The following is a 19,551-nucleotide window of genomic DNA, read 5'->3' on the forward strand; positions in this document are numbered from 1 at the left end:
TTGCCTCCCCACAGAATTTGCATGTATTGTTATATTTTTTTTAAATGGCGCATTTGAATTTAACCAAAGTTTGTTTTTTGGGGGGTCGGATCCGCATTGGACGGCCCGCCCCATAACTCCCGTAACCATACATTAAATGGGGGTGTGTTAAGTTTGATGCAATAATGGTTTTTTTAGTGTTTGGTGGTTGGTTTGTTTATGGGGCCGCCTGGTGGGGGCCGACCCACGTGGGCCGGGCGGGTTCAATCCCTGCCGACCTCACAATTCTGATATATATATATATATGGAGAGGTGTGGGTGGTGGGGGTGGTGGCCCACCACCTCCCTTTATATATATATATATATATATATATATATATATAACTTTTTTTTTTATAATTAATAAGGCACATTCAAAAATTCGGATTTTAGGCCGAAGGAGTCTTTCCCACATTTTTTCCCCTGAATCTGGCTGGAGTTGGCTGGATTCCGTCTGCCAGAAAAGACCAAATTGTGTCTTTGTTAAGCCTGCCTAGTCATCAAAAAGTCAACCCAACTTTGACTGCCTCTATCTTCTTCATCCAGACTCGGATTGACGAACCGTTCACACCACCGCCATGACGATGATGAGATATTTAACATGAACCTGGTTCAAGCATAATCCAAACACTTTGATTTTTGAGCTTTCATAAGCCCTCTTTATCTTGTGTGTCTCTGGAGCCACCTCGATCAGGGTCTTCTGTGAATGAGTTTGTTTCTCCAATATTTTGTAAATGAGTCGGCTTCTATTATATGTCAGCTTCAAACAACTTTCACTGCATGCTATGAATTATAGTCATATGGTCATTCTGGGATAGAAATCAATTTTTATGTTTTCAACAATTGGGCAAAGCGTCAACAACTAATCGTTAGTGTATAATTTTGATTGTTTGATCTTTAGTGTATAATTTTGATTGATTAATGGTAAATATGTTATAATTTTATTTTAATTCTAAATTTATATGATGAAGGTGCAGAATCAATTATTTTACAGTATAACATAATTCAAATTGATTGTTTTTGGTGTTTGGAAACCCCTAAACATATTATGGGTTTAGTTCTGTTTACATATTGTTAGGGTTGGTTTTTTGTTCTCGGAAACTCCTCAACAATGACTACAAGTTACTTTTATGGGTAGAGTATAACATAATCCAAATCGATGGTTCTTGGTGCTCGGAAATCCCTGAATATATCATGGGTTTAATTCTGTTTACCTATTGTTATAGTTGGTTTGTTTTTCTCGACACTCGGAAACCCTGAACAATAACTATAAGTTATTTTTATGAGATCCTTGTGTGTTATACAGGTCAAGTTGTTTGATCACTCTTGAACACATTCAGTATTCAGACCTCCATCTAGCAAGTGACGGATAACCGAAAGCGAAATATCTGATAGATGGTGGTTGGTTCACATGATGGTTCATTACTTACAACTTTTATTGTGGAAGCCCGGACGAGCCGAGTTTTTCAATATTGTTGATCTTGCAAAGTTTAGTGATGATGGTCCGAGGCAAGCATGTGTTAAATGGAGTTCAAGTGACAACTCGAAGTAATGGATGAAGAAAGTGCATCTCTCTGTTTTTCTACTTCTCAAAATTGTTTTTGCTTGTCTAATGTAACGGCTCAAGACCCAAAGACATCTGGAGAAGCTAAAACTTGCTCCCTTAAGGACCACTAGCCTGGCTAATGTAATGACTCAAGACCCAAAGACATTTGGAGAAGCTAAAACTTGCCCCCTTAAGGACCACTTGCCTGCCGGGGTTTTACTTGAATAACATTGATGAGTTAGGGTAGTGGCCAATAATAATTATCCCCACAAATGGTTTGACCACTAAATTATGATAGGTTTTGCCATACTATAAAAAAAATGATTAACTATTTTTTACTAATCAATTATTTTTTATTAAAATATGAAATACTATTTATTATGTTAAAGTTAAATATTAAATTAGTGTATGGAACTATTTTATGTATTTCTTTTATACAAATTATTTTGATTGTTAAAATTTAAAAAATATATATACTCTATCCACTTTCAATTTATGTATTTTATGTGTGGGAAAAGAAATTTATTTTGATCGTTAAAGTTTAAAAAAATATATATATACTCTATCCACTTTTAAATTTATGAAAAAATCTCAACTAATTTTTTGAAATTACAAATATAATGTAAATTACAAATATAATGTAATATTTTGCAATCTGTCCATTACATACAAATAACAACATCAGATATTTTTTAAAAACTTTATATGTGACTTGTGTTTTTAAAAAAAATAAAAATTCATATGGCGCTTATGTTTTTTATTTTGATTAAAGTTTTTTATATATATATATATATATACTTAATCTATTTTTAAATTTAGGGAAAAATATCCTCACTAAATTTTAGAAGTTACAGATATAATATAGTATTTTGCAATCTGTCCATTACATACGTCAAATATTTTTTTTAAAACTTTATATGTCACTTATGCTTTTCCAGAAAAGCTTCATATCATTTATGTTTTTTTATTTTTTTAAATATATTTTAAATAATTTAAAATTAATCTTAAAATGGAGACTCTAAAATTATGGTTGATCATGTTATGGGTAAATGTTGTATCAGCTGCCCTCATCTAACAGGCTGGATGGATAGAATTATGTACCTGTGGGGTAAGTTACAGGGTTGTTCCATTCAACATATCTACAGGTCAAAGAATCAACAAGCTGACTGTTTATCCAAGGAAGGTTTGCTTGCTCCCACAGGTAAATGGTCTATGAAGGTCTTATCTGAGGGGGTTTCATTGCCCATACAGGAGTTCTCCCTCCCTGGCTTCTAACTGCTCTGATTTTTTCTTGGTATGTTTCTGTTTTTTTGTGATCGATGTAAATGATATCCCTGTTATATCTCTAGTACAGGCATGATTCATATGTGGTGACTTCTGTCTTTGTCTACATGCTGCTGTCTTGGAATGTCCTGTTATTTTGTGATACCGTCGTTTGGCATCTCTGAGGCACAGGGTATCCAATATGTTTTTCTCAAGCTCACCTTAAAGGTTATGATGTAATATCTGCTTTATATTGCCTCAATATAATATATTTTGCTTTTTCGTTCTGAAAAAAAAATAATTAATTTTACTACTTAATCTGCAACTGAATATAGAAAAAATTATCAATTAAAAGCATTCCAGGCCCATGTAAATTCTACCATCCAAATAAAAATAGATTATAAATATCCAATATCATGCCATAATCATACCTTGCAGACACCGTGGATCAAATACTATCCCCTCATAAAATATGTGAAGTGTAAGATATCCATCTCAATTCAAGATAGAATTTTATGCGGTTAATTTAAAATTTTTAAAAATACTTTATCATTGCACACTTTTTCCTTTATGAATTACTCATGATAATTACAATGGCAACAACGGAGATATTTACAACAGATTTGGTAAAATTAAATATTAAATTTATTTTTTTAATTGCAAATTATTATTTTTTGAAATTTTAAAATTTGAATTTTTAATTTTGTTATTGGTGGATGCTTAATTTTATGTGATTTAAAATCAAATTTTCAGAATTAAAAAGTCAAATCTTTACTTGTCAAGTGTTTTCATAAATTTATTATCTAATTTTATTTTATTTTTTTCCAAATTTATGGATTTTTCCATAATTAATATTTTCTTTCAAAAAAAAATAGTTGTTTTTACTAACCATTGAAAACGGCCAATTTAAAAAACAAAAGAACCAATGCACCTATTACACTGATTTTTCCCTTGCTCATTTTTATTATTGAATGGACTTGGTTCAATCATTTTCATCAATAAATCTTACTTATATTATATATTTTTATAATTCAATTTTAAATCATCCTGCAATAAAAAAAATAAAATTTAAGTCAACATTACAATAAATAATATTTTCTCTTTTGTCTTCAACATTTTAATCATAATTTAAAAATATAAAATAAAAATAATAGTTTTTGGAATCTTTTGCACTCACATTTAAGCCTTTGTGTACTTATTTTTTATTTTTATTTTAATATACTGGACTTTGTAATTTTTTTATATTAGATTTTTTTATTATATATGGATTGTTTGCTAGGTGATTAAGACATCAGGTGATACTTATTATTAATTTGATTTTTTCTATGTAGAAATTCTACTATAGATAATTTATTCGCTGCTGAATTAGGATAGGTATAAATTTAAAGTTAAATTAAGATGAGTATAAATTTAAAGTTAAATAAATAGTTTGTTACAATAATAGCTTTTTAAAAAATTATAATTTTGTTTATATCGTATATATACATTATTTAATATAAAGATACTAGACATTGAAATTTATCTTCTTTATTTGGTCTCATAAGTTAAAGATGGAATAAAATGTGCACAAACACATTTCAATACATTAATTTAACTTTTGTAATAAACGATGATGTTGGGGCCAATGTTTCATCCAAAATTATATGTGCACCTATCTCTCCTTTGCTCCGAGGTTATCTAATCTATTAATTACTTTCGTTACTTCTTTTGGTCGTATTCAAATGTGTTTCATTATTGTCACATTCAATTGTGTTTCATTATTAGATTTATTAATTTTTTAAACATTCAAAAATTATTATCAATTACTTTTTACATAAAAAACATGTACTAAACAATAACACTTCATATTATACTCATTATTATTATCATCAAATTATTTAATTTAATAAAATTAATATATTTATATGTTATATAGTAAAAAATATTATAAATAATAATGAAATTATTTATTACATGTAAATACAGCAATAATATATATATTTTAAGTAAATTATTTATTTTATAAAAATGTGAAGAAACAATATCGACCTACATAAATATTTTATATTTTATGCTTTTTATATAAAACTTTTATTTTAACAATTGAATTAATTTTTTAATATATAATTTTTTTAAATTAAAAGTTGAATTATATATTTTAGGATTTTTGCATAAACCTTTTATTTTAACAATCGAATTAACTTTTTTAAATACAGATTTTTTTTAAATTAAAAGTTTATGTAATTAAATTAATTTATGTTCCTTAAAATGTAAAGTTGATTTTTTTTGTTTTTTGGATTTTAGAAAAGTTTTCGATATTGTTTCTTGAGATAAGCTTTGGGTGAGACTTGAAGAGATTATGGTTCTTCTTAAACTAAGGATTGTTGTGATCCGCCTCTACGAGGCTGTCATTGGCAAGCTTAAGACCAACTAAGGGTGGTCTAAAGATATCCAAGCTTAAGACCAACTAAGGGCGGTCTAAAGATATTAAATACAATATCAAGGTTACGCAAGGGTGTCCCCCATCTCTTACCTTTTTTGGCATTTACATCGATAAGAGGAGTGTCTGGAAACTGTAGGTTGCAAGGGCACCAATCTTGACCGTATAATCATTACTCTTCTCCTTTATGCTGATGATATGTTCTTCTTGCAAAAAGCCATGATAACCTAGACAAGCAGCTTAAGACTCTTCATGTCTACTAGTCCAAGATGGATATGACCATTAACACGCACAAGACTAAAGTCATGCTCATTAAATAAAAAAAGATCACCCATGGTAGTTTTGTCTATGATAACCATTTTTTAGAGCAGGTTTCTTATTACAAATATTTGGTTGTTGACGTTCCTCATCAGCTCAACTAGCATCGAGAAAATGATTATTGGACGCCGGAAAGCTTATTATGAGCTTGAAAACAATTGTAAGTCTACTGATCTTTGCATTTGGAGTAAAAAAAAAACAATTCTAAGTCTACTGATCTTTGCATTTGGAGTAAAAAACAATTCCTCTTTGAGACTCTTGTCACCCTTGTTGTCTTATATGGATGTGAAGTTTGGGGTTGCAGTATATCTAGGGAGTTGTGGAGAAAAATTGAGATGATCCAAAAACAATTCATAAAGATCGAGATGATGAAAATTATTTTTAAGAAATTAAAGTACTTAAATATTTTGAAATATATTATTATACCTGTATTATTTCATGTATAATTTCAATTATAATAATGAGAAAATGATTATTGTATGCGAATAAATTTAGATTGTGGAATAAGAGGAAATTGCTCGCTAAGATTCTCTTTTTATCTAATATGTTCATAACATTTTGGACTATATCATTTATAAATAATTATTGAGAAGGGAAATTTCAAAAGAGTTTTATAACTTATAATCTTTGAATTACAAAAGTTACATTTTATTTTATCCTTCTTATAAAAATATCATTATCTTATTACTATTATTTGCTATGTGTTCAAGAAAGTGGCTTTCTAAGATTGTTTCAAACTTTACTCAAAACCATCAATGAGTCAATCATGATGGTATCCGTGAGTCAATCACAATGACATAAAAATATAAGGCCTTAGCTAAATCACTGAGAAGTAAAAATACTACAACTATTATTACATTTAAATTTGGAGAAAAATTGTGATATCATAAAAAATTAGAAAGGAATTAACCTTGATTATCAAGGTAATTAACTCTAATTTAAAAAAATAAAAAATATCTCCATGTTTTAATTAATGTAACTAAGAGAATCAATATTGCTAAGATAAAAACAAACTTTCATGAATTGCCATTCTTAAAAAAATGCTAGTTAAAGTTTTAGGTTAAAAGTTATTGGTTAAAGAATTTGTCATTGTTGTGACACTAAAACAATTGAAAATGAGAATGTTGTTTGTTAAAATATTGGATTAAAAAGATTTGTCATATTTGTGACATTAGAACTATTGAAAATGAGAAACATTTTCTTACAAAATGTCTTGCTTACACATACATTAAATTTAAATTTCAAAATATTTATTATAATAATGAGATTCCTCATGGTCTTGTTTTATAGGAATCCATTGATAGAATTAGAACTTTGGCGGTTGAAAGAATGGCTCCTCGCGCTAGGGTTTTCAATGCAGGCGTTCTCGCAGGGGCTGGATCTCCCCAGAATCGGCTGGAAACGGAGGAGCCACATATCCTTCACGGTTATGCGCAGATCTTTTCTCAGCAAGGCAGCACACGGAAGGTTCTCGCTGCGGAATGTGCTTTTGATCCCCCGACTGATCTCCTGGACAGGGCAGTAGAACTCTGTTCACCGAACCCCCTGAATAAGAACCAAGCGGATGGCCAGATCTGGGGCTTCCCAACGGACATCACACATACTATCTATGCCGTCTGCGAGCACCGAAAGAAAGCTGAGGATAACTATCAAGTTTCGATTCTTCAGATCTACAGGACGATTGGGCAACAGAAGGGGCAATGGACGTTAGGGCAACAGAGGGGAAAATGGTGCGTATTTGGGTCTGGATCAAACGGATCGCACGACCTCAAGGCTGAAAGTTCTGGATCTGCCACATTTCACACCGAATCTGCTAAGGCAGCACCGGGTAAATCGCTGGTTGGAGGCGGACATTTCTCTCCCATAATGGGAAGATACATGAACCCCAGATCTGCAACCATTTTGCCAGATCTGGCCCATAAGCCAGTGAATCAGGGCCTACTCCTCATGAACGCAGATCTGATCCAGATCTTCATCAGATCGATTGAAGGCAAACATTTATGCATGAGGCTCAGTAAGGGGATGAGCATACACGCGTTAAAAAAGAAGATCCAGGGTCACCTTGGAACCCCAGCTCAATATCAAAACCTTATATATTCTGGGTTCAGTATGCAGGACAACCAAACACTCCAGCACTACGGCATTGCCAACGATTCAACCATTATTCTTAATCTTCGACTGCGTGGTGGAAGCACTGGTACCAGCTCAAAAAATACCGGTACTTTTCGGGATGCAGTGAAAGGGAAAAAAATGGAAAATAAAACAGCACCACCAACAGAGTTACCAGGACCCTACATTGTTGAACAAAAGCCAGAATCACCAACGTTACAAGTATCTATGCCAGAGGTAATTAGTCTACACACCGATTTATCTAAAAATGCAGTTATTTGTAGATTTAATGGTTTCTGGCCAAAATCAGATGCCCTGCATCAATGGATCTCTACAACATGGACATCAAACTGTGAAATTTACCTATGCCCCAAAGGGTACTTCATAGTTAGATTCAACACAGAACAAGAACGAGACAGCATTATTAATCAGGGTCCTTGGTTCTGGGGCAGCGCTGGCCTCTTCCTCACCCCCTGGTTTCCTGATTTCGACGCCAATACAATGAAAGTCTCAACGATGCCGGTTTGGGTAAGGCTACATGGTCTCCCTCTACACTTTTGGCATCATAAAGTATTAGCTGCCATTGGGAATTCCCTAGGGAAATTCCTAAAAATGGATGAAGACAGAGCTATCCGGGGCATATTTACATTTGCCAGAATATGTGTAGAAGTGGATCTGAGTGAGGGGCTACCTGACCACATCACGCTGAACTTCAATAACTCTCAATGGATACAACAGCTCGACTATGAGAACACAGCGTTCCGATGCAGGGGATGCACGCAAACAGGGCACCTTCAGTATAACTGCCCTTTTGCTCGAAAGGACCCCAGGAGAACCAAGAAACAACAGAAAAAGCCGAAAGGATGGCAGCACACTGACCCATTGGAAGAAGAAGACATAATCGTGGAGCCTACAGAGAACCAGACAGAATCCGATCCTCAAATGAAACAGACACATACTCAGGAAGAGAATGCCCCAACTACTTACTTGGGGCCACACATTACAGATCTGCAACAAGAGCCACAAATGGAAACAAGCGGCATCAAGCGGGCCCATGGATCTGAGGGCTCAGAATCTGACAAAGAACTTCAACTGATCCCAATGGAAAATCAGCTAGCTATTATTTCACCCAGTCCCGACACTGGTGGTTGGCGACGGGTAGAGAAGAAGAAGGGTAGAAAAGTTTAGCCTTGCTGGTACATTTTAATTTTATTTCTATTGTTGTAGCTTCCTGTCTTTACAGGAACAGTCATATGCTATTTTGTGTTCTTTTTTATCTGCTGCCTGTTACCACAGGTTCAGCCATTTGAATATGCCTCATGGCATCTACAAAATGTAATTTTATCAACATGAATAAAATTACGACTTTTTCCTAGGGGAAAAAAAATAATGAGATTCCTCATATTTTAACTTATTGACTAATGCGTTGGATCTAATAGTAAAAAGTGAGAATTTTTTCACCATAAGCAAAATTCAATGCCAATAAAAATTCCCACCTAAAGAATCTAGCACCTTGCTAACTAAATTTAATACTAACAAGTGTAATATGCATCGTGGCTGCCTCTTATGCAAAAAGTAATCAATAGATAAAAATAATATATAAACTAAGGATGATTAATAATATTTAGGTAAATGGATGATAATAAAAATAAGAAAAGTAAAGATACATGATTAAATTTGAAAGTAGTGATATAAATACATAAGAATAAGATGGAAATCAATGGAGCTAGAAAACCCCAAAAATGAAATAAAAGGATATAATAAATTGATAAATTATTAATTTAAGGATGAAGACATTGAATAATATATTTCCAAGATTGTATAAATTTATATATTCACAAATAAATTTGTTAGGATGCTTTTCTTTTTATAAGGTTTCTCTAACAATATAGGTCCAATAATGAGGAGCATACGCCATGGCTTTGGTGTAATCAAGACAAATAGGATGTTTAGTGTTGTTAGAGTGTTCAATTATCACATATTTGTTGAGGTGATTATGATGGGTGTAAATTATATATATTTTTAGAAGGGTTTAGACAAAATGATTGGTTTGGCTAATGTAAGATTTACCATAACAACAAAGAATTTGGTGAATGCTTTGATAGTGGAACTTACCGGCTTTGCTTATCTTTCAAACCTTTGAAAAGATATTTAAGTGTCTCATAAGACTTAAAAATAATATTGATATTCTTCTTCAATATAAATCTTTGAATATAAATTTTAAATTACTAAAAATGCATTTTAAATAAATACAATATGCAGCCCGACTATTTAGTACCTGTCTTTTATGCAAACAAGTAATCAATAATCTTAAATTATATATATAACATAATTTAATATAATTTTAAATTAATATAATATTAAAAATTAAAATTAATACAAAAAATTAATATAATAATTCTTTTTTCATAAAAATGTTATAAATAAAATATTTTGATTTTGAAATGAGTGAATAAACCAAATAAATTTGATAATTAATATAAATCTTGTAAAAAATAAGTTAATTTTTTAATTTTAATTTTATTAGAATTAAATTAAAAAATTACAATTTTGAATTATTAAATTTATATAATTTAAAAAATTTAGAATTTCATAATTTTTTTTTCCAATTTTTTAATGTATCACTACAATCTATTTCTATTAAAATTATATCAATTATTATTGGTATTAAAGTTCTATAAAATATTTAAGTGATGTATGCTTTATAATACTAATTTCAATATTTATTGAAATTTAAAATTAAATCAATCTTAACATATAATGATGGATGTTTGTTTAGCAATATAAATATTGATGATATGACAACAATATATATTTGCAATTATTGAAGCCCTTAGTTTAAAACGACTGCAGTTCAATCTCACTGTAAGTATGTGAGCATTGAATTTAACATGTGGAAATATGCAACACTTTTCAACATTGCATAAATAAATAGATTTGAATTAAGTCAAATTTATTAAAAAATAATTGCCACAAATAAAAAGGCTTGAATTAAATCAAAGTTACTAAAAATTAATCGCCATAAATGTGTTTGGTACTAAATAGATTGGTTTTTAAAGTGTTGAATCTATTTATGCATTCAAAAAAAAGCATTTTAAACAACACAAATTCACATTATTTTTTCAATTGTTTTAGGGTGAACAAGAAAATCTATTCTGTCTATACGTTAAGCTTTTAAAAATATACCTATACCCAAAATATACCATAAAATTAAATTCAACTTTTATAAAATAAAACAATAATAACAAATTAAAAAATTATACAAGAACTATTTCTTCCCAAAATATACGATAAAATTAAATAATAATATCACATTAAAGAATTAAACCATACATGTTCCATAACACTTACTCCTTCCCGTGTTCCATAACACTTACTCCTTTCCATGGATGAGACTCACTTTCACTGCCTCTAACATTCATTTGCAAATAATGTAAGTATTGCAAAATGTGCTTAGCTTCAACCTTACATAAAAGTTGGCACGTGATTTCTTTCACCACAAACAGGAAATCTTATACACTATTTTAATCTCTCCTTAATTGTAACCTTAAAATTAGATATCATATTATTAAAAAAAATATTTTATTATATTATATATATTAAAAAAAAATATCAATTTTAATTTAATATATAAAAAAATATAATAATTATTATAATTACTTTTAATAATATCATATATATTTAATAAAATTCAAAATATTTATAAACAATACTTTTATGAACAAATATTTTATAATTACTTTTAATAAAATCATATTTATTTGATAAAATTCAAAATCTTTTATAATTTATAAAATTTCAGTGTTACAAACTTTCAAGGCAGAGACTAGATATGGCATTTATTAAATCGCATATATTTAATATCATTTAACCATCGTTCTAACCAGTACTTTATATGCCATCCAATAGATTACATTATACAACGAGATATGAAAAAGCTACCTTTATTTACACTTTTTTGAGAAAAGCTTTCTGCGATCCTCCATTTTTTATTTTTTTAATGGTTTGATGAGTTTAAACGATTTGTCTTTCGTGTGATTTTTCGAAAGAGTTTTTGGTAGATTTTTCCGATTTAATTTCTCCAAAATTTGATAAGAATTCATTGAAAAAGATGGATGGTAAGCCCTGCACAATAGAAGTGTCTTAAGGGTTTTTTATGGTGTTGAATCCATATATACAGTGAAAAAAATAGTTTAAATAGCACAAATCAAGATTTCACCTCAAATTTTTGCACTGAATTCCGAGGCCCGAAACTCCAAAAAATCGCACTATAGACAACTCTTTTAAAAAATGGTGAGAGCCTATTATGTTTCCAAAAAACTGCACTATAGACAACTCTGTTAAAAAATGGTGAGAGCGTATTATGTATAATGTGCGTTCCAATTCTAAAAATGGTGTGACGTCGGTAAACGGTGGAAGTACTCACTGCATTGACTTGAAATAAGTACTCATTGTCAGTTTTTATTGATGGGTGGCAGTGATAATTGGAGTCGTTTACCGAGGCAAAGGAATTGTCGTCAAAAGTGGTCGGAATCTCGACAAAAAAATTTCAAAAAATCTTGTAGATTCAGTGTTTGAATCATATGTTTATTGGTGGAAATGGATTCAGCACCATAAAAAAAGTCAGAGCACCTAAAATTTTGAAGTTTAACAACTATAATTTGGATTTACAAAAATCCTTGCTAGATTTTCTCAAAATATCACCGGAATTTCCATAACTTTCCGGGCAAAAAAACTGTGTCGTTAGACTACATAATACTTAATAGTATACACACTTGTGCTTATTGATGATAACGATTAACGTCCAAGTTTTTTTTTTTTTTTTTTTAAATAAATTTTTTTTTGACAATTATATTTCAAAGTCCATAAAAATTGTCTTTCATTATATTTATCCAATAAAAAATTCAAAATAATAAATTTCATAAAACAAAAAATATATTTTTATTTAAAAAAAATAAAATTAATATCATAATTTTTTAAAAAATAAAAAAACTTTATTGCAAAACAAAAAATAATTAAAAATCATAGTAATTTCACTAAAACCCAATTACAATATACCTTACCTTCCGCCGGTATAATAAAAACTTACACGAAACCATGAAGCACCTTGCTAGCTGAATTAAATGTATTAACAACATCACTATTATTATTTATATTAAAAATTAATTTAAGTTATATGGTATTATTTTAGAAAGGAAGTTGAGCACATGGCTTGAAAGTGAAGGTAAGCGGGCTAAAGGCCAAGCGGGTTTTAGAAAGCAACACTTAACAACAGACCACCTCATTAAGCTTAGGATCATTGTGGAGGAATGCTGCAATGATAAATCCAATCTCTTTTGTTGCTTTGTGGACTTTAGAAAGGCTTTAGATACAGTTCCTAGAAACAACCTTTGGAACATATTAGAAGAGCTAAACTTTCCTTTTGAGTTGAGAGTTGCCGCTATAAGGTTATACGAGAATGTAATTGCCAAGTTAAAGAGCAATGAGGGGTGGTCGAAAGATATTAAGTGTAATATCGGAGTTAAACAAGGTTGCCCCCTCTCCCCTACCCTATTTGGCATTTACATTGACAAGCTAGAAGGTTGTTTAGAGGAAGTAGGATGTGCTGGCATGATCTTAGCTGGGGTAGTCATCATCCTTCTTCTCTACGCTGACGATATTGTTCTTCTTGCAAGGTGCCCTTCTGATCTTGATAAGCAACTTATACTTCTTAAGGATTTTTGCTCTACCATGGGTATCATTGTTAACACTAACAAAACAAAAGTTATGATTATCAAATCCAAGAAGGACACTTACGCCAATTGTATATATGACAATAATAACTTGGAGGAAGTGTCTTCCTACAAGTACCTAGAAATTGATATTCATCACAAGCTCAACTGGAACTATAGCATTGAGAAAGGATTAATGGGGGATGGAAAGCTTATTTTGGTTTTGAAAATAATTGTAAAATGGCAAACCTCGTAATGTGGGATAGAAAGAAGTTCTCCTTTGAAACTTTAGTCACTCCGATTATCTTATATGGGTGTGAGGTTTGGGGTTGTAGCATCTCTAGAGAATCCTAGAGAAAGATTGAGCAAATCTAGAAGCGTTTTATAACGTATAACCTCAAAATTAAAAGCAACACACATAAAAGCAACACATCCTATTCTATTCTCCTTATAGAAGTGGGTCGTTCCCCTATCGAGAGCCTAGCTATGACTAGGCTTCTGTTGTACAAACACAAACTCAATAACACAGGAGACCATAGACTTCCTAAGCTAGCTTTAAATTCCAGCCAAAACCACCTAAGGCTCAAACGAGGTTGGTATAAAGACACCAGGGCTTGGTTAAACCATTGGGAGATCGACGAGAATGTTGCATTGCAAAACATTAATAACATCAAAAATATTGTTACTTCTAAGTTCAAAGAAAAAATGTGGTGTGAGAAACATTTAGCAGCTAAAATAAAATTAAGATATTATAAGGAGGTCATCAACCCCACCCTAGAAGATCAGAAGTATCTCTCTGTTTTAACTAGCTCAAAGAAGAAAATTAATATAACCAATATTAGAACGAACTCTCATGAGCTCCATAGTGAAATTGGTCGTTAGGCAGTTCCTAAGACTCCATGGATTGAAAGGTTCTGCCATCTCTGTGAGAATATGAACATCGAGGATGAAAATCACTTGCCCCGCGTACAACCACGTTAGATCTCAGTTTTAAAATCTTTGTTGCGATACTAACCTTCCTAGCCTTTTACATTGTCAAAATTACAGTGAGCTTGGGAGGCTTCTCTCCAAGCTTTTTGAGCATAGGAATAAAATCTTAAATCAAACTAAATAATTTGTTTCTTTAGGTCCGATAGACCAAAGTTTGCTCTTAGTGGATGTTAACCATCATCATCATGGTCATCACCTATTTATTTTATGAAAATTTGTAATATTGTGTGTACTTTTCACTTCACTTCACTTTAACTGACAGCGAAAAACACAAATTAGGTTTTTCAGGATGTTGAATCCATATATCCAGTCAAAAAACCACAGGATGTTGAATCCATATATCCAGTCAAAAAACCAGTTTAAATAACACAAATCAAGATTTCACAAGGTCCAGAAAATCGCACTAAAAACAACTCCCAAATTAAGATATTGTTTTTCCATGATTCAACTAACCCCACCAAATATTAAGCATGCTATAAGACATTAAATAAACTACTAAATGGACGGAGGCTATGCTAAAGCCAAAATAGAAGAGTGAGCATATCCCGGGCTCATTTAATGCCCTATGCCCATAGCACCCGCTCATTTAATGCCCTATAGCCGTAACAAGCTACTAAATTTGGAGTTGTCTTTACTGCTTTTTGGAAACTTTTACGGTGGGTTTTTCCGGTCTAATTTCTCTAAAATCCAACAAATATTTATTGAAATCACAAGCTTGATGAATAATCCTGTGCAATCCAAGTGCCTTGGGGGTTTTCCAGGGCGTTGAATCCATATATACAATAAAAAAACTAGTTTAAATAACATAAATCAAGATTTCAACTCAAATTCGCTGAATTCATATATACAATCAAAAAACTAGTTTAAATAACAAAAATCAAGATTTAAACTCAAATTTTTCCACATATTTAGACACCATAAAGTCCAAAAAATTATGCTAAAAACAACTCCACTCCACTAAATTTCAGCCCAAAAACTAACCAGTCACTATTCATAAACAGGCTACTTATTTTCAGCTCAACTAACCAGTCACTATTCATAAAATTGAATGTGCCGTCCCAAGTTATGCAAGATACAGTCACTATTCATAAAATTGAATGTGCCGTCCCAAGCTATGCAAGGGACCTCATCAACAAACTTCCGCGCACGGCCTGTGGCAATAAATTTGATGAAGATCCACAGCAAAGCAGTTCAACTAAAGCTTTAAAAAAACAATGGTGTGGACCTCGGGAGTACGAGGTTTGTTGCAGAACAAATGGACAGTTCTTGTGGCCAGCATTTGGATTGAATGCTGTGCAGGTGCCTCGTACGGTTTCAGCATCTATTCTGAGACTATTAAAACACGTTTTGGATATGATCAGGAGCAGCTGGACACAATCTCGGTCTTCAAAGACATAGGAGAATGTGTGGGCATTCTTGCTGGAATTCTGTATGACAGATTTCCTCCATGGCTGGTTCTGCTGGTCGGATGTTTGCAGAATGTGATCGGATACATGCTTCTATGGCTGTTTGTCACTCAGAAATTGCCCACGCCTGCCCTGTGGGAAATTTGTTTAGTCATCTGCTTTGCAGTAAACAGTCAAACATACTACAATACAGCATGTAGTGTGACTTGTGTCAGCAATCTCCCTGCCAACAGAGGAATTGTGTTGGGGTTGTTGAAAGGCTGCCTGGGGTTAAGCAGTGCCATACTTTCAAGATTCTGGCATGTCATCCCATCAGCCCAACGCGGGGATGGTTCTTCGTTTATTTTAATGGTAGCGTGGCTTCCTTCTGCCGTTACATTTCTTCTCATGCCTTTTGTTCGCAAGTATTTCTTTGATACAAGGGTTGATCAGAGCCAATATTCTGCACTGCCACACTCCAAGGAAGAAGAAGAAGAGAATTTGGGTAATGAAGACCTTCCTGAATTGAGAATGGCACAGAAAGATTGTGATAACAATTCAAGAAAATCGACTACAGTGAAGCTACTTTCCACTTCAGCACCAGTTGTTATATTAGCAATATTTTTGATGGGTTGCACCTGCTGGGATGGAGACAATTTACTGGCCAATCGAGCAGAAGGTGTTACTGTGATTTTGATCCTCTTAACGCCATTGTGTCTCGCCTGGAAATTGAGAGGCCCATATAACAGGGGGACATTAATGGCTTCTTCTTCAATAGATGAACCCTTCATCATCAATGGCTCGGCCATGGAAGATGAACCCTTGATCATCAATGGCTCGGCCATGGAAGCTGGCAAACAAGAAAGTTCAAGATGCAATTCTGATCATCCTGTAGATCTGAAGGGTGAGTATTATGAAATGAAATTCGGAAATTGGATTGAATTGATTTGAAATTATGATTATTTCGAAGATATTAATTTAGCAAGCAACAAAAACTTGACCAATTAACTAACTCTAATTAGCGTCCATCTATTATATTAGTATTAATATCTTATTTATGGATGCAGACAGAGATGATAATTCCCTTTTAGGTGCGTTATGCAGTCTCAATTTCGTGTTGGTACTATTTACTTCTGCGATAGCTTTGGGGACAGGGTTTGTGGCAGTTAACAATATGAGCCAGGTAGCAACTTCCCTCGGTTATTCGAAAAACGATGTCACTATATTCGTCAGCCTCATCTCGATATCCCAATTTACAGGACGTTTCGGCGGGGGTGTGTTTTCTGATTATTTGCTCCACCGATTTGGAATAGCGAGGCCATTAATCACAGCGATTGCAGGATTGATTCTGTCGTGTGGATATGTAGTGGTAGCCTCTGGTGTTCAAGGGAGTCTGTATTTTGGATGCATTGTGATAGGTCTTTCCCTTGGAGCAAACTGGTGCTTGAATCCTACTGCTGTTTCCGAGCTCTTTGGTCTTTGCCATTTTGGGACTCTCTACAATGTGGTGCTAGCCGGTAGCCCTCTGGTATCATATGTGTTTAATGTGTGGGTGGCTGGGTATTTATACGACCAAGAGGCGGCTACGCAAGAAGACGAGGAAGGAGATTGTAGTGGAAGCAAATGCTTCAGTCTCACGTTCCTCATATTGGGAGGGGCATGTTCCTTGGCGGCATTTGCGTCTTTCTTCCTGTGGATCAGAACGAGGGGTTTGTATCATAGTATTGAAATTTGACGGAAAAAAAAAAAAATTTACTGGAAAAATCATAATTTTTCATTATAATTGAAAATTTACATGTGTAGATGCTTTTCATGATATGCTCTGTTTGGCCTTATACCATCCACGGTGATGTCAAACAATACAAAAAACAAGAAAAGAAAAAATGATCCAGCTGGCTTATGTTTTATTGCCCTTTTTCTTCTCCACTCTTGGCCAATCTCTAGTGTTGGAAGTGGGAGCAATAATGGCACGCTGGTTTTCCATTGTATTTAATAGTTGTTCTTTGTCAGATTCCGAACAGTGAGTTCGTTTGATGCCACTTACTTTCAGCTGAGATTCTTGTTGTTGTTTCATATTGTTTTGCCCCAAGTTAGTCTCCCGGGTATTCTCTTCCTGTATGTTTTCGTGTCCCATTTGCTCCCCTGTAGGTTCTGTCTTCAATTCTTCTTCTTCTAGTGGTTCAGTACTCTGCCAACCTTTGGGTTTTTTCTGTTGTTTCTTATTCCCTTTAGGCTCCTTCCTACCCAGTGGACAGACGTATTACTTTCAGCTGAGATTCTTGTTGTTGTTTCATATTGTTTTGACCCAAGTTAGTCTCCCGGGTATTCTCTTCCTGTATGTTTTCGTGTCCCATTTGCTCGCCTGTAGGTTTTGTCTTCAATTCTTCTTCTTCTAGTGGTTTAGTACTCTGCCAACCTTTGGGTTTTTTCTGTTGTTTCTTATTCCCTTTAGACTCCTTCCTACCCAGTGGACAGACGTATTGGAGGTGCCTTGTTTGCAAACATCCGTGGCATCTGAATGTTGTGTTCTCATAGTCAAGCGGTTGTGTCCACAGTGAATTATTAAAATTCAATGTGATGTGATCTGGGTAGTCCTTGAATCAGGTTCACTTCTATGCATATTCTGGCAAATGTGAAGATTCCCCGAATAGCCCTGTCTCTATCTGAGTTTAGGAACTTCCCTAAAGAGTTCCCAATAGCTATTAAAACTTTGTGAGACCAAAAATGTAAAATTTGACAAAACTTATTTTTAAGCTCGAGAAGCATATATAAAGTTTTGTTTTTTTTCACATAATTTAAAATATTTGACACTTTAACTAATCATTTGATGAGGCCTAAACAACTCCCAAACAATCATCCATCAAAATAGCAATCCTATTTATATGAAAGCTTGATATTTTTTTCATAAATAGATTTAATAATGAAAATAATATCAATGTAGGGAATAAATGAAAATAATAATGACATACAGAGTATGCTGGTGAATGTGATGGTCTAAGACCTAGAGGCATTTGGAACAACTTAGAGGCGTTTGAAAGAAGCTAGAACTTGTTTAATATGCATTACTAATGTGGTAATTTTTATAGTGTGAGTTTTAGTTAAATTTGTTTTTTTTTAATAAATTATTAATGAAGTAATTTTTATGGTGTGATTTTCTTTAGTAACATTAAGTTAAGATAACAACCAATAATAATTATTTTCACTACTAATTTCACAATTAAATTACAATAAATTTTACTATTTTTTTTTAAATACAAATATTATTTTTTATTTGTGGAAAGAGTGCCCATGTAAAATCTACAATTTACTATCCAATATCATGTTTGGGAAGCGGTTATGTCTTGTCCAATAATCATACCTTGCAGACACCGTGGATCAAATACTCTCCCATCATAACATATGTGAAGTATTATTTGTGGAAAAAGTGCCCATGTAAAATCTACAATCTAAATTAAAAATAGATTATAAATATCCAATATCATGTTTTGGAAGTGGTTGTGTCTTGTCCAATAATCATACCTTGCAGACACCGTGGATCAAATACTCTTCCATCATAATGAAGTATAAGGTATCCATTTCAATTCAAGGTACATTTTTATGTTGTTAATTTAAAATTTTAAAATATATTTTATTATTATATATTTTTATGATTATATTTTTTTCGTAATTTTGGCTGGAATTATTGTAATCGATATGCGAGGTTAAAATATTAATTTATCTGTTTGTTAGTCTTTTTATTATAGATATGAAAGTTTTTAGTTTTTTATCATATATATGCAAAGTTTTTAGGCA

The 19,551-nt window shown here is 32.5% G+C and overlaps 1 protein-coding gene across 1 annotated transcript; it reads left to right on the forward strand.

The window, feature by feature from the left end:
- Positions 1-15,580: 15,580 nt before the first annotated feature.
- On the forward strand, positions 15,581-17,494 carry LOC149174051 (protein NUCLEAR FUSION DEFECTIVE 4-like). Its single transcript, XM_089420725.1, has 2 exons — positions 15,581-16,663; positions 16,827-17,494. Exons 1-2 carry the CDS (start codon positions 15,589-15,591, stop codon positions 17,492-17,494), a joined length of 1,743 nt encoding a protein of 580 aa, XP_089276851.1. The 5' UTR covers positions 15,581-15,588.
- Positions 17,495-19,551: the final 2,057 nt, after the last annotated feature.

The sequence above is a fragment of the Pinus tabuliformis genome, chromosome 4_1, assembly GCF_031772625.1.
Source record: "Pinus tabuliformis cultivar Carrire ecotype Pingquan chromosome 4_1, CPIR1, whole genome shotgun sequence".
NCBI lineage: Eukaryota > Viridiplantae > Streptophyta > Pinopsida > Pinales > Pinaceae > Pinus > Pinus tabuliformis.

What these genes read in the sequence shown, in the direction of transcription:
- LOC149174051 (XM_089420725.1), top strand. Translation starts at nt 15,589, where the DNA reads ATGGTGTGGACCTCGGGAGTACGAGGTTTGTTGCAGAACAAATGGACA. An exon ending in TCATCCTGTAGATCTGAAGG is followed by an intron (nt 16,664 to 16,826) that starts GTGAGTATTATG and finishes TTATGGATGCAG; the next exon opens with ACAGAGATGATAATTCCCTT.